A 16,711-nucleotide genomic window follows, 5' to 3' on the forward strand; every position below is an offset into this window, starting at 1 on the left:
AATGCCTTTAAATTTATATACCTTAGTAAAATCCTCCTACCTAAGACTATCCCTATATTTATTATTTTTAATAAATATTGAAAGAAGTACTTTATAACTATTATTAATCCGGTTGTTAATTTTGTATTTACTTCGTAAAGTTTATTGACTATAAACGTAATATCCGGCCGTACACTTACCGATAAGTAATTTAGATTGCTAGTCTTTTTAATATATTTTTTCTATTATTATTATTTTAGTAATTCGTCTTCCGTCTTATAGTCTTTAACCTTAGTATTTTAAGGCTATAGCGTATTAACTTTATAAAAGTTATTGTAGCTAAACTTTTTAATTAGGGACTTTGTATATTTAGTTTAAGATATAAAGATTGTACGTTCCTTCTTACTCTTTACAATATTAAAACTTAAGAAGGTCTTTATTTTTCTTAAGTATTTAAACTTAAAATAAGTTAATCATTGATCTCTAATATTGAAAATAACCGATTTTATTAGTACTTTAATAAGGAAATTATTAATATAGAGTATTAGTATTATTCCTAACTTTATATTATTGAATAAATAAGTATTATTATTAATTAGTTTAAAACCTAAATTTTTTAAGATAGGTAAAAGTATTTAAAATTAGTAAAGGAGATTTCTCTTGAAGCTATATAGCGCTCTTCGAAGTAGGTAGACCCGTTTATTCCGTTTTTCTTATAGTCCCTTTTCTAATTTTATTGGTTGTTCGACGTAATATTTTCTGTTCGACGGAATTAAAGTATTTAGGAACGTAATATTAAAATTAAATTGGTAATAATCTAGATTTAAAATTACTATAATAGTTAGAAATATTTTAACGCTTGCCGCGTTAATTACCGTAGTATAAATTTCTTCCGAATCCTAAGAATTTTATTTAAAGTTACTATAAATTACCTATTTAGTTCTAGCTTCCTTCGTTTTTAACTTTAAATTTTCTTTTTTATTATAAACTTATTTTCCGGGTAAAATTATTATATTTAGGGTAATTAGGATTAGGTTGTAGACTCCCCTATCTTTTACGGTTTAGATTAATTTTTTATAGTAGGTTTTTAATATTTTTCGAAATTTGGTCACTTTCTAATTCAATTATAGTTTTTAGGAATATTTGGGGAAGTTTCGAAGTCGTATATTATTTTAACCGCTGTTAAATATAATAGTTCAATATTTTGTTAAAATACCCCTCTTTCGTATAAACCGAAATAGAAAGAAGGAATTATTAGATTACTATATTTATTCTTTTAAATTGTACGATTATTATCAATTATTTTTATTTTATTAACTATATTTACTAATATTAGTACCGCCCGTTTTCAAGGCCTACTAGAGGCTATCGTTTCCGGCTCTATCGTTAAAACCTTCGGCGCTGTTGTTGGGATTTCTAATTCCGAAGATACTTAGTATTGTTCCGTTATTATAGCTTCTATTCCTAAGGATATTTTAATTTGGTTCGGGAATTTCCTATTGTCCTCTATTATTAGTCCCCTAATTAGAATATTAGGCGTTGATTGCCAGCGTAATTAGTTATAAGGAGAGGGAATAGGTATTTCTTTTTTAAAGTTATAAAGGTTAATAAAAGATAAATTTGTAAACGATTTATTAAATAGTAAGTTTTGCTCTTTGTATTTTTCCTTGTCTCTTTTTACTTTATTATTATAATTCCCGTTGTTAAATAATTTTAGTATATTTTTATTATTGTTAAAAGATTAAAATGATAAGTTTCCTTCTTTTTCGTTTTAGTTAATTAATTATATAATATTTTATAATATTAATTACTATAATTGTTTTATTGTATTTTTTGTCGGAATAGGTATATTCTTTTCCTCATTTCCTAATATTGAGCTTTCTTCTATTAATTCGTCCTCCAATCCTATAAGTAAACTTGTCGGTTCTATAGGTAAATTAATCGGGCTTATAGGAGGGGTTATTGGTCTTAGAAATGAATTTGTTAGTCCTAGGGGTATATTTATTGGGCTTAGAAGTAGTATTATTGGAATATTGGGGGGGGGGGGAGGGGAATGGAATTTTAAAAAATTAGTACTGGCGTAATATTTAGTAATAATATAAGTAAGGTAGTTATTACTTTTATAGAGTCGGGTTTGGTAATACTTAGTATTATTTTAAGTATTGGGTCTTCTTTCAGTTGATTTATTAAATATAGTTCCTTCGGTTAGCTATTAATAATTATTATTTATACTTTTCTTTTACTTTATAGTACTTCTTCTATTTATTTAATCGATTGGTTTAAGAAGATAATACTATAGTTAAGCGCTTCTTTATTTAAATTTTCTTTTAAATATATTTTCAAAATTTTCATTGCGTTAGCTTTAATAAATTATTTCGTTTTTAGATCCTAGATTAAGAATACCCTACTATTTAAATCGCTATATCCTATTAAATAGCTTCGCTTTACGCGTTTTATAAATTTATTTCCTTATACCCGTCTTTGTCTCTTAATATAATAGTACGCTATGTAGTAATACGTTCGTAGATATTTGATATTAAGTTTAGGGTTTGGAATATTAGCCGCCCTATTGAAGATTGTGTATAGATTGATATATTCCTTATTAGATTTCGTAAGGAGGAGATTTATTATTTTAATTACCGAGTTAATTATTAAAGGCTATAGTTCGATAGGAATATTATATTTTAGAATTATTGCCCTTATTCTTCTTATTATTACTCTCTTAGTTCTTTCTAGCGCTTTATTTATTTAGGGAGTATGTACTGGGGTCTTAATAATTTCGATACTTTTTTAGCGCCCTTAAGTAATTATTGAATCGTTTTGGAAGTCCTTGGAATCAAAATTAAATTTTGTACTACTATTTAAACTTAAAACCTTTACTTTTAAATTTGTTTGTAATTCGATATGTTTCTTCTATTCCTTAATAGCTATTAAACTATCCTTCTTTTCTTTAATTATTTTAATTTAGTAAAAACTGTCAACTATATAGATAAAATGAATTATATATTTATATTCTATATATTTTAGGATATTGTAATTCAAGGTATTAATCTTTACGAATTCTAAGAGCTTTATTACTATTAGGTTTGAAACTTTATATATAATATTTATTAATTTATTTCCTAACTAGGTATTATAATTATTTTAAGTATTCCTAGTATTAGCTAGCTTTATTCTAGTATTTTTGTGGGCTTTTAAGATTTATTTTTTTCCCGTATATATTAGGCGGCGGTATATAATATCGTAATTTATTATGCCGACTATCGCTAGGCCTGGCATTTAATGGTAGTACTTCTAATCGATCGATTCTAGTAGTGAAATTAGTAAGATTAGTAGGTTATCTATTTAGTAATATTATATTTATTATCTTTAATACTTCCCCTTATTGAAAGATAGTTTATTCGTTTTCATATTTTATACTATATTGCTATTAATTAGACCTATTATCGTTATAAAATTGGCCGGTATTAATAGAGAGAATATTGTATTTTTAATTTTAATAAGGATATAATCTCTTAATATCATTAATAGTCGTGATTTAACTATTTTAATATAGTATAATTTCGAATACTAGCTATTTCCTACCTAGTAGCTTATAGACCTTAATAAAGGGTGTAGTTCTATAAACTATTTAACGTTGTTGAAAATGTTTGATATATATCCGCTATCGAATATTATTATATTTTTATATAATAAATTTGAAGTTGCTTCGGGAGTTTGTTGGATTTTGACGAGATTTAATTGAACGTTAACGCTACTTTGTATATATTTAGAAATAATTGGTTCTAAGTCATTCGTTAGGAGCTTTAGTAAAAAATCTTTAGGAAATCGTTGTCGAAGGATAGGCTATTTAAATTAAATAATAAGTTGGAATTGACGGTAATAGTAGTTAGGTTGTAAATATTAGAGTTATTGCCTGTAATTATAATAATTATATTAGAACCTATAGCCTTATTCTTCTTTTTAATAGCCTTCTTCTTATTCTTCCAATTATATGGGGCCTTTTTGGGTTTATATTATTAATAGTCAGGAATATTAGGGGTATGATAATAATTATAAGAGAAATATTTCTATTTCTTTATAATTCTTTTATTATATTTATTGTAGGGGATCAAATCTTAACTGTTCCTTCCGGTATTTCCTTTTCCTTTATTACCGTTTTCGGTCTTCGTAGTCTTTATTTCGATTTTAGTAATGACTATATTATTATAGGATTTTTTAATATTAACCAAGGCTAATAATAAGCTTAAGAACTTCTTAGTAGTAAATTATCCTTTATTTAGGTTGGTAGCCTATAGTTTAGTATTAATTGGGTAGGAGTATTTAATAGCGTTGAAAAGGTTTGTTAATTCGATATTATCGTTAATAATATAGCCGATATCCTTAACGCGCTTATATAAGGCCTAGTAGCGTATAAGGAAAGATTCGAAGGAAGTAAAGGAAGCTCGTTTGAAGGTTTAATATTTATTAAGAACGTTATTTTTGGCTTCGTTGGTAATACTAAAAATACTATTACGAATTAGGTCGAATAGATATTTCGGGTTGTTGTTATCTTTATTTTAGCTATTAATTATTAGAATAGATTATATATTATTAGTATTAATAATTAAATAGATAATATTTATAACTTTAGCGCAATTTATATACTATTTGGCTAAGGCTTTCTCGTCTTTAATCTTTATAGTATCTTTAATTTTAAATATAGGGATAGTTGTAGTAATATATGGTTTAAAGCTAAGGGAAGCTAATTAGACCTTTAAAGTATAAGCTTAATTATTAAAGTTAGTTTTACTTTTAAGAGAAATTAACGTCGCAGTTATATTATACTTTATAATAAGCGTATCGTAATTAAAATTAATTAGTAAAGTTATTAAATTAGCGGGTTAATTCGCATTTTTATTAGTTGACGCTGTAGTATATAGGTAGGAAGTTGTATAATTGTTAAGAATCTTTATTCTTCGTAGCGAAGTATAGTCGTATTGTAAATTAAAGTTGATAATATTTATCGGCGGGCGGGGTTTTTGTTTCGTGGGCTAAGGTCGATAAAATTTGTTAGCGGGCGGGGTTTTGTAATTGATTTTTAGATACGCGCGACGGCAGTAATGCGATACGACGATGCGATTGCGAGTAGAGGGCTTATAACCTCTTGGATTAGAGGGCAAAACGCTGTATAGATGTATATACTATAGAGAGAAGACTAGAGTTAAGAGGGAAAAGAAGTGTGGAGGGCTAAAATATAGGAAAGGGTGTGAGGGTATAGACCTATACGATAAGGGAGGTGGGACAGGACCCACCCGACAACACTGGATCATGATTCGACCTCGATTGTCGTTGGGCTGTTGGCCCTCCTAGCTGAGAGATCTTCACCCGGCTTGAGCCGCTGTACCTGCAGCCAAGTCAGTAAGGACTAAGGCCAGGTACGCAGCAAGGAACTTTGGGTAAGGTACGTACCCCCGAGGCATTTTAGCCCTGAAAGTGAAATCCCGTCATCTTAACAATCTGCACGAGATGCAGCTCCGTAATGAGCTTACAAGAGGATCGTCACTGGTAGTGTTTGTAATACCCTCAACTAGTGTAACGTCCAATGGCCCAATGGCCACAAAGGAAGCTCGTGGGCAACGTTTTGTTTTCAGGGAAGCGATCTTGGGAAAACCGCGCGGGCGGTCGTGTTTCAAGCTAACGCACCAGACCGCGACTTGGGGTTGGATTGAGGGACCACCGGCGAAACCCTCAACTGGGACTTACCTTGGGAGGCACCACCTGCATCACCGACTTGCATACAGATCGGTATGCCTAGGTATCGTTGGTGCAAATACCAGAATCACTGAACATGAGGAAAACACACTGACACGGCAGCTTGGTCAAGTTCAGTTGGATGCAGACAAGACGACAGCTGCCTACCTACTTAACCTCGATATTAAATACCCGCGTGCAACCAAGGACGGAATGTCAGTGACATGGTACTGAGGATATCCCATGCTGCTTCCCCGCGCCGAGGTAGTAATAGCTAATAGGGTTGAAGCTTCAATTTCCGCGACATGATTTTCTGGAACAGCCTTCGAAAAACCCAACAGTCCGTCACCGTCTCGTCGAACGAGTCCTCGCTTGCGCGTAATGTCACACTGCAGTAGGCTGAGCCAATCCGACCTTGAGCTCTGGCCTAGACCTTGGGGAGCTGCACTGTGAATAGCATCGACACAATGTTTTCTTGGGGAGAGTGAAACGGAAAGCCACATGACGAAGGCAGCGTGCACTACCAGTTGAATCAAATTCAACGCATGAAGAAACCTAGGACCTATAGGCTTTTTCCTTACCTGCACCTCACAGATTCTATTTGTTCAGGCAGGCAGGCACATTAAATGCCTGATACTAATGGCAGGCAGGTGCATACAATATGCACGGACGTATGCAGCACTGCAGCATCTGCGTGTTGTGCCGGCTCGTCTTCGGTCCCAGCAACATGCAGATGTCTTGCCGGCCTTCCTTCGCTTCCGTTATGTGCGTGGACTTTTGCCCTTTTGATCCGGGCGCACGTTCGGTTCAGTTGCATCCGGCAATAAGGTAGCGTAACGACCCTGATTCACCCGTCAGCCTTCAACCGGCATGGTTTTCCGCCCAGTTCAATCCTTCGAAGTCCCACGAGGTCTTGTTTCTCTTGCTCGGTCTGTTAGCTTCTGTATAGCTTCAAGCCACAGTATCTGGGGGCCTGGGGGCCAGGTACGTAGAGAAACCGATCTTCTGCGCGGAACTGGGATGCGCTGATCCGTCACTTGTCCAGATCATCTATCGAATTTAATGCCCTGTGCACGGAGATATCATATAATCTTTTTTTGATTGGCCGTCTGAGTCTCGACGCTTCCAATTGGCAGGGTGCCTGTGTAGGAAATCGAACATGATTCGATACCAAGGGAAAGGACTTGAGAATGCAAGTGGTTCGAGTTCTCTCTCCCCGGCTAATTCAACAAGCAAAACAAAGCAAACACACACTCGTCGACAAGATGAGGCAAAATGACCATGATGATTGTTTGTTTCGAAAAAGTAATGCAAGACTTGATAGAACGTCTTGACCGCCTGCTCTCAGTACGGTGCCGCATGCCTCCACTCGGACGTTTTGTGTTTGGTGAGCACACTGCCAGACAAACATTTCAGAAAATACGGAGCTCAACACTCAGCTCCGTCACCAGCAGTGGGTTTCAACGCCAAGCATCTGCAACGGAAACGGACTCAGGAGCACAGATGCCGGTCACTTCCCACCAGAACCCACCACACCTGGCGCTAGTCAAGGGTTACCCCTGGCTCTCAGGGACCAGAAGGATTCCGCAGGAAATCAACGGACATCCTTGGGATTTTGGGAGACTGGGACCTGGACGGATTGGGGATGGAGGAGGACGAGGATGGATGGGCACTGTCATCAACCATGGCGGCATGGAGGACACACGCACTCACACACAGTCCGCTTGCTCACTCTCACAGTCTCACCAGGGGTAGAAATCACTCCTGCATTATATGGACCCCATGCCCGTCGCATCCCCCACAGTTGCGAGGTTTTCCTGAGGATAATGCTCTTTTGCTTTGTGACTTTCGGACTCTGACCCTGCTGAGCTTTCGTTTGGCTGACTATCTTACTGACACTCCCTCGAAACATCTCACTTGCTCACTCACTCACGTCAGAATCTCATCGCATATATACATCTCCCTCCGAAAACAACGACAAACCACAACAAACAACAACATACTTGGCCCGGAAACTCGCCAAGTCGATCCCCGTCCCGTCCCGTGTCCACTTCGGCCGAGGGCGCCGATTGTATCTGAGTGAGAGGAGCAGCGAGAGAGATCCACGGTCCCAGGTCCACGGGGCCCTGTTCGAATCCACCTCCACTATCCACTGTCCACTGTCCCCAGTCTGCAGTCCACCAGCTTGACACCGCCCACATCCAGTCCACCTCCAGACGGTGGCCCAAGTGTTGGCTATGATCAATTGAAAAAGTTTGGTCAGAAAATGGCCCGTTTTAGCTACAGGCATTAAGTACGCGCTTAGGCGCGTTAATATAGATTTTATATTACTAAACCCGTAGGTACGCTACGTATAGCAGCGGAATTCTACCGAAGGTAAAGAAATAGGGGTTGACAAATTCAGAGCACATTTATTATAAGAAACTAGGAATAAAGTAATAAAGTAATAAAGTAATAAAATAATAATTAGAGGTAACGAAAAAACTAAAGGTAATAAAAGTTAATTAAAATTAATAAAATTTGAAAGTTTTGAAGTTTACTAAAATTTAGGGTAGTAGTATAAATAGATCCTCCGGTTCTTCTTTAAATTTTGGTTAGAAAGTAAATGAGAGCTTTGAAGTTTGCTAAAACTTTTTTAAAGTAGTAGTATAAATAGATCCTTCGCTTCTTCTCTAAATTTTAGACTTTAGGGTAAAGTATTAATACAAATGGATTTCCCTATCCCTCTTATTCTCTCCAAGCAATAAGAATAAATAAGAGTTAATAAGAGGTATAAGAATTAATGAGAATTAATAGGAGTTATGAATGTGATAGATAATATAATGCCTTTAGGTAGGAGTAAATTTTCTAATTTGAGTATGTAAGTGATATGGAGGCGTTGATATAAAAAGGCTGGCAGTTGGGTGTAGTTGAGAGCTCGGACCAACTTTCAATTGACTATAGCCAACACTTGGGCTACCGTACCTCTAGTCCCTTTATAGCAACGAGCAACCAATGAATCTGTTGGCCGTCTCTTCCCTGCCCGTTTACTCGGAACGAGGTGCACGAGGCAGGTCGGAAAAGAGATCCAAGTCCTCTTCAGTTTCCGTCATCACTGCAAACCACCGAGTTGCACCAACTTCATCCACAACAACAAACCCGACTTCCACCACTTCGCCGGTACCGGCTTTCGCTCCTTCAAACAACGGCCACTTTCTACACCACGATCCTTCCGACTACATCCACAACGAGCTCCTGGAGCCAGCCGTACATGGCCCGCCGTCACCAGAGAGCATTCGACAGCTAAGCAAGCAAATGAAGAAGGCCTCTCAGAGAGACAACCACCTTAGTCACCATACAACCTCATCAGGTTCCTCATCACTACGCTCCTTAACTTCGACCGACTCACCCAGTACCGACAGTCTTTCGAGAAAATCTTCAGGACGGTCAACGAACAGCCACACCATGCCGAACGGAAAGGACCGCCCCGAGAGCGTCCAGATCTTTGGCAAGACGCTTTTTAACCGACGAGGCAGGCTAAAGCGTGAGAGCAGTTCTCAGAATCTGTATTCGGCCGAAATGGGCAGTGATGCCAATCTGCCGCTCCCTCCCACCTCGCAGCCAGCCCCAACGTCAGCCCCTTCGAGGGACTCGTTCTTCAGCCGCCGCCGGACCATCAAGGCTGAGAATGCCGAAGACTCTGTAGGCCAGAGGAAGATTCAGATCTCTGGACCCTACAACTTCCAGCATGTGGCTCATACCAAGAAGGGCAGCAATGTCGATGACTTGCACTTTTCCGACTTCTCGTCCGACTCTCTTCCCCTTGCCGACGTCGATCTGCCACCTTCGCACCGCCCTCCTTCCATGTCCGCGAAGCAGACAACACCACCTCGACGGCTCATCAAGCACGCAAAGTCGCAGGACTCGATGAGCATTGCGCCCCCACGTCCACCTAGGTCCCCGATTGAGGAGTCCATCCCGGTTCCCCCCATCCCGCTACGAGTTTCTAGCCGCGTATCAACACCGGCAGATGGTCTCGACCCATCAACCTTGGGCCGGCCGCTGACAAGTACCGGGTTCCGTCATGCTCAACCACTTGCCGTCGACACCGATAGCCCTACTCCCCCAGTGACATCACATGGGCACAGTCGCATGATGAGTGTCCCTGACAACGATGTCAACTGGCCGTTGCCCGCTCCCGCGAATCCCGCGTTTGATGCCGCTCCGCTACCCAATGTGCCCGAAGAGCAGGAAAGCGCTTCCATCATGAAGCCATCCCGTGCCAGCGTCATGAGCAACTCGTCGCTCCGCGCCAGCCAGTCGGTGCCCATGCTCCGGGCTTTCTCCCCACGACAGGACTGCAGCCGCGAACCCAGCGATACACCATTCACCCTAGTAGACGCCCAGCGCGCCCTGGTGTCCACCCTGGATGAGATGATCGGAGGCGATTCTTCGCTTCCGCGGGAGAGCTGGGAAGACGACATCGACTACTGCTACGAACACGCCGCCGAGGCAGACTGCGATTACGAGTGGGCTCGTCCGTCGATGGACATCAGCCGGGACTGTGGAAGCACCGCGCCCGTGGAGCACCCCTACCACCGCACGAAGCTGTCATGCAACCTCAATACTTCCATGCTCACTCCCGCCCAGCTGGACATCCCATCCCTAAGCCCAGTCAGCCTCAACTCGGCCACCACACCGCACGAAGCCATCACGCCAACAGGAATGACGGCCGCCCTCCCGCACCCCACCCACTCCCACAAAACCTCCAACTTTTCTCTACCAAGAATCGAGGCTCCCACCAGGTCCGCCTCCGACATGCTCAAGACGCCCGAGCTGCACGCGCGCAAGCCCTCGGACGCCTCCAGCTTCAAGGAATCGCACGGCTTCACCCTCTCCCCCTCGCTGCTGATCCCCACCGATTTCCAGCGGCAGATGCACCTGGACTCGCTCGACGAAGGCTTAGGGGCCGGAGCCGAAGGAGACTTCAACGACAGCCGCGGCGGGGAATACCCCTTTGCCGCCCACGCCTTCTCGTCCCTCAAGTACAACCCGCACCGGGCCTCTGCCTCGACAACCGCCACGTTGGAAAGCATCAATTCGGGCCGACACATGTCGACGGCTTCCATCTCGACGGACTTCACGAGGCTGACGCTCAGCACCAATTCGCTGGTGGATATGGAGAACTGCAATTACGAGTCGCCCGTTTGCGATTTTCCCAGCGGCCACATCCGCTCCGAAAGCGTCAGCGCCAAGGGCGGCGCCGCTGCCATGCCCCCCGTTCCCGAGTTCGAAGAAATTTCCGATGAATCCCTTCGCCGAGGCGAGAGTTTCCCTAACCTTGTCGGACTTGGTCAGGCGGCGCAGGATAGTGCCGATGCACCAGCAGCTGCTGGCACGAAGCAGCGAAAGGATTCGCTGCTGGGCGGCCTGCAGAGGCCAGGCAGAGGTCGCGCGAGGACGACCAGTCTTAGCACCCCGCCGCCTCCGAACCAGTTTTCGCTGTTTCCTAATGTGAGGTTGACGGGACCTCAGATCTAGTTTGTCTAGCTCCGTCAGCTAGAGGGGAGCTAGGACAATTATCGAAGCCAAGTTTGGCAAAACAGTCTTTACCATACACCAACACTACCATCAACATCCCGGTGTACCGAATTGTTTTGCTCGAAATAAAGCATACGCGGTAATCGCGCGATTTCCATCCCTTTTCAACAACCAGCCAACCTCCTTCCTCGGAAGAGGAAGGAGTAGCCGGCGTTTTTTCCTTATTACCAACCATCGTCATCCTCGTTATTGAGCATCATCATCATCAGCATCATTCCATTGTTCTTTCCCTTTTTCGTACCTATAGACCTTGGGAATCTGGAGGCAGACAGGCAGACAGGCAGGCAGCAAGCACCGCGCTTTTTTTTTTTCTATTTTCATATCCATCCTGCTTTTTATCGTTATCAGTCAGTCATTCAGTCAGTCCAGAAAGGGCAGTGGAGGAAGGAACGAAGGAAGGATGAAAGGGAAGACAAAACGAGAAAGGAAGGAAAGACGGAAGGGGGAATACCAAAATTTTCCGATTAACTCTTGCCTTTTACACACTTTTAATCCCCTCACTCACCGAAACCCAACAATCACTCGACATCATCACCACACACGCGATCAACACCGACCAACTATCCAATCACTCAACCACAGTTTCAACCACAGTTTCAACAACACACACACTCACTCGCAAGATTCCCAACACCACCACCACACACATTTCCTTATTTTGTCCTCTTCGATTCAAACATTCACGAAGTTATGACCGTCATGAAAGGTGGGGGGGGAAGGAAGGGGAGGGAGATATATATCCGGAGAAGTTTTTACATTGAGCCATTTGTTGAAGAGTCTGTGTCCATAGAAGAGTAGATGTCGCATGGAGCATGTATTGTAACAATCAATGTACCTACCTACCTACCTGTATCTGTTAAAAAAAAACCCTTTACTGGTATATGCTAAAATGTCTCGTTCACATGTTGTATCCGTAAAGCTTTAAGGAAGCTCTGAGACGCGAATCTTGCCAGTCGAGCTTGTGTCAGGGAAACTCGTTGACTATGTGCTCGGCTTATTTTGATAGCAACGTCGGCAGGTTCGGGACGACTCGGTAGAATTTGGATAGTTTACTTAAATAAATTTTCGCTTGTTTCCAAATGTTTTAGAAATTACTCGAGGGTGGTGGGTAGGGGCCGATATTTCCCGTAAATCTGGGATTTTTTCATTTCCTTACACTTTTTCTTACCGAAATTTCTGAAATGATCCGTGCACGAGTCCGTGCACCCACCCAGATTCTACACCGTATGCCAGTTAATCTTTGGCATACACACAATAGGGTAAATCGTTGGAATTATTATATTTTTGTATATCAACTTGCCTCTTACCCTCGCCGTTGCCAGCTCTTTGTTTATATCCTTGTTTATATTACGATGCTTGTTTAACGCTATTTCTAAGTTGTTTGGCGAGAGTTTACCTTCGTTAATAACCGTGGTTACGTTTATTAGACTGCTACTTGCCGTTATTGTTAATATTAAGTATCTGCCAATATTACCCGCCTTTTTCGCTATTTTACTAAGTATGAGAAGTATACCTTCAACTGCGTGTAACGGTAGGAGTGGGGCTGTGAGGATATGTGATGATACGCCTTATCGTTAACTAACGAGTAGAAGGAGAAGGTTAACTTCTATGCCGCTGAAGTAATCCTTCTCGATGGGGTATTAAGACGCCCCGGGCGTATAAGACGACGGCGCTGCTCCTATACGTTACAACTAAGTGTTCGATATTATCGAGAGTGCGTAGTTCTGGGGTAATATTGAGAAGTTTGAGCACTTCCTCTTACTACTTTACGAAGCCTAGTTCGCCTCTAAGGTAGATCGAGTGTACGTTGGCTATGTTATTAAGAAGTAGATTGAAGTTTAGGAGGTATAGAGATAGCTTTAATACTCTATACCCGTTATTAAATGGTAGGAGTTCGAACGTTTCTACGTGGCTAGGAGGACTAAGCAATTAAATTTCCTAAATTAGTTAGGGTTCCTTTTGTTACCTATTATTACTATAGAAGTAGTTGAGGCTATTCGACTTCTTATTCTAAGTATCCAAGTAATGGCTATTACCTTCCTCCAATAGTATGCTTATTGCTTTAACGTACTGGTAGTACGAATTATCAAAGATTTCTTTAATTTTAAAATCCGTAAGAGGATATATGCGCTATATATTTAAGTTTAGGGGTTTAATTTCGAGCTTAAGTAGTTCTGGGCATATTTAATAGACTGTCGATCCGTTATAGCGCCGTTTATAATAAGGGTATTTAATACGGTAGCGAATAGTGTCCCTTGTAAACAAGCCTTCTTGGTTATGAACTTTTTGGAGTTACTTATACGTAACCGTTTATTAGGGGAGAGGATGGATTAAACTACCTTTATTTTTATAAATGGAAAGTATTTATATAATTTGGATAGCTCCTTTACTACGCTAACTTATAAGGAAAGAGAGGCACGTGTGATAGAGATCGAGGAACGCCTATATAATAATATATTAAAGGATAATTAATTAGAATGATAAGACGACGAGTAGAAAGTAAATAAATTATTCGATGAGGAAGTAAGTAAATAAATATTATAAAAAGACTAGTCGATATTCATTTATGTAATTCTCTTTTTCTGTGAATTTTATTAATTCTAGCAAAATCTTTTAGTTAGTTTGCGTTGCCCTACTCGTTTTAGTAGGGAAAAAAACACGAAAAAATGTTATGTGATTTGAAAATTTGGTAAGAGATTTTATTTTTTTATTACTTTACCGAAATTTCGCTTTCTTACCGCTTATAGGAATTTCAGGTCGACTCCTAGTGGTGGGGGCTTTCTATTTGGGCGCCAAGGCTCTTCTACCCTCTCCCTATAAGGAGAGGGTGAAAAAGTTTTGGGATATGAAATTAATATAGGACACTCCATATAGAAATTTACTAGTAAAGTAACCTATCCCTATATTTAATACCTATACTATATATTACAATTTATTAATATAGTATAATTAGAAAGCTTAGTAGAGTATTTAAATTGGAAGTGTAGATACCAAACAATAGATTTAACGATTTATTATTATTATATAGACGAATATAGTACTGCTAACTAACTGTATAATCCTACCCTAACGAACCACTTCCTACTTTATTATTACGTATCTCCTATATTTTTGGGCGGACTTCGTTTTCTATTAACGACCTCATTATCTTTACCTACGTCGTATCTTCGAAATGGCATTCTCGTAAGAAGGATAAGTTGAATGATAAATTCATTATTAGTATTAAGGATAGCCTAGTTATAGAGTTAATTAGTTATATAATATTTAGGGTTAGTGGGATATAGAAATATCGTTTGGGTAAGGGAATTATTACGTTTGTTAGGAGGGTACGTTGTTCGTTTGGTAATAGTTATGCTTCCTTCTCCTTTTCTTCCTTCGCTTATTATAAATCCTTATAAATATTATTAATAAGGGTATTATTGTTGTTAAAATTATTAATTCCTATTACCTAAGAAGTTATTTTAATACGGAGTACGATAAGGAGGGGTAGATAAACGGTAGAGGGGTAAGGTTGTTATTTCGGTTTATTGCCTGTATAAATCTCTATATTATTATCGTTAGAGAGGTGGGGGTAATCAAATAGAGGACGAAGAAATTTAACTAAGTATTCTACTAACTAAAGGGAGTACTCTCTCCCTTCTATATTAATATAGAACTTTTATTCCTCCTCTTTAACGTAAAATATATCCTCTTTATTAATAAGGATAAATTCCTACTTTTTCTCCTCTTTATATTATTCTTAATATATATTCTAATAGACATTCTCCTTACTATTAGGGTTTTTGACTGTAACGGGTCTGCAAGATTATTGCACAGTAAAAAGTCGTATAAGGTTGAAATGCTATATTTGATAAGGAAAGCAAGAAGGAAGATTGTATTAGAAGGGTGTAGTCGAAATAGGGTTTTATAGTATATAGGATGGTAGAGCCTAGACGGCGCGGGGTAAGTAAATAAGTAGAGCTTAGCTAATTAGAAGGCTCGTATCGGCTTATATTATTGGGAAGCCGTATATAACCGGCTTGGCGGTAGTTAAGTTAAACCCTTGGGCCTTAGCCCTATAATATTACCCCCCTACTCCCCTAGGCCCTCCGTATAAAATGAAAAATACGAAAAAGACTAAAATTTAGTATAATTATACCTATATTAAATGTTCGCAAATAGGGAAAAGTTAATAATACTAAGAGAAGTATTTATATTGAGCTCTTAAATAAACGTTGTATAACTACCTACCCACTACCCGAATCGGTAACGAACGTACTCGCCGTTACCCTTATAGAACTATACCTAAAAGCTACGGGTATTAAGATTATAAGGGCGCTAGTATGGATAAGTCGAAGGCAAAGCTAGGATTCTATCTATAATAGAAGATTTAAAGTAAGGAGAAGAAAAGAGAGAGAACTAGCTATATACGTACAGACCCGAATAAATACTTTAATTATATAAGCGATAGCGGGACCTATATGTGGGTCGCTAATAGCTAATACCTTTATATATATCCCCTTTACCTATATAATAAATACTACGCGTGCTAAGATCCACTTTATACCTAGTTTTAATATAGTTAATTGAATAAAATATATCCCTTAGTCCGTACTATACCCGGAAACCTTTATATACTTTATTCTAATATCCTTCCTCTAACTACCTCGTATATAGTACCCAAACCCAATTTACTAGCGCCGTTATATTACCCCTCCCTATATAAAAAAATCGTTTACGAATTTTACTAAATAAAATATATTAATATTCGTAATAATCCAATCTTCCCCTTATTTGCGTATAATCCTTTATAATCGCCGAAATCCTTTAAATTTAAATAATTCGTTATCGTCGTACTCTTCCTAATCTTCATTCAATTAATTTATTAATCTTTTAAGCAGGCCCGCAATATTCGGGTTAATTTTATAAAAGTTTTAAAGAACCTTCGGGGCGTATTTGAAATTAGAGGCGGGATACTATTTTAAATTAGGGTCCTAATTTCTCTAGTCCGCTTAGTAAAAGAATTTCCCGTTAACGATTTTAAAAGCTATAACCTTATCGATTTCCTATTTAGGGTTGCCGTTTTTATCAGTATTAACTAGACTGAAGTATTTAGGCACTTAGCTGGGTAGTATATTATTATCGTATTTACGTAAACGGTTAGCGTAGAAAATATTAGTACCCTTCTAATTATTAAAGAATTTTAATTTGTAAGAATGCCCTACTTTTTCAATAATTTTATAATAATTATAAGTATTGGGGAAATCGAATTTATTATTAGACCGGGTTGTTATAAATTAGAACCGTTTAATAATAATAACCCGGTTTTTTTTATTTAAAATCTAAGTCCTTCCGTTTTTTATTCGCTTATATTACTTATTATTTATATATTTTAAATATTAGTTCCTTCATATATTCTACGTACTTTTAAATACATTAA

At 38.9% G+C, this 16,711-nt stretch overlaps 2 protein-coding genes across 2 annotated transcripts; one reads left to right on the top strand and one right to left on the bottom strand.

Annotated features, from left to right (window-relative positions):
• Positions 1 to 7,513: 7,513 nt before the first annotated feature.
• B0H65DRAFT_472651 (uncharacterized protein) lies at positions 7,514 to 8,024 on the bottom strand. Its single transcript, XM_062827154.1, has one exon. It carries the CDS (start codon positions 8,000 to 8,002, stop codon positions 7,655 to 7,657), a length of 348 nt encoding a protein of 115 aa, XP_062679448.1. The 5' UTR covers positions 8,003 to 8,024; the 3' UTR covers positions 7,514 to 7,654.
• Positions 8,025 to 8,706: 682 nt separating this feature from the next.
• B0H65DRAFT_430802 (uncharacterized protein) lies at positions 8,707 to 11,232 on the top strand (the record flags this gene model as incomplete). The annotated part of the gene is made up of 1 exon (XM_062824902.1): positions 8,707 to 11,232. The coding sequence occupies one exon, from the start codon at positions 8,707 to 8,709 to the stop codon at positions 11,230 to 11,232; it is 2,526 nt and encodes an 841-aa protein (XP_062679449.1).
• Positions 11,233 to 16,711: the final 5,479 nt, after the last annotated feature.

Source organism: Neurospora tetraspora, assembly GCF_033439725.1.
Source record: "Neurospora tetraspora strain CBS 560.94 chromosome Unknown B0H65scaffold_6, whole genome shotgun sequence".
Lineage (NCBI taxonomy): Eukaryota > Fungi > Ascomycota > Sordariomycetes > Sordariales > Sordariaceae > Neurospora > Neurospora tetraspora.

Bases quoted from the DNA above. Each gene is read 5' to 3' on its own strand.
- B0H65DRAFT_472651 (XM_062827154.1), bottom strand. From the start codon at position 8,002: ATGCCTGTAGCTAAAACGGGCCATTTTCTGACCAAACTTTTTCAATTG.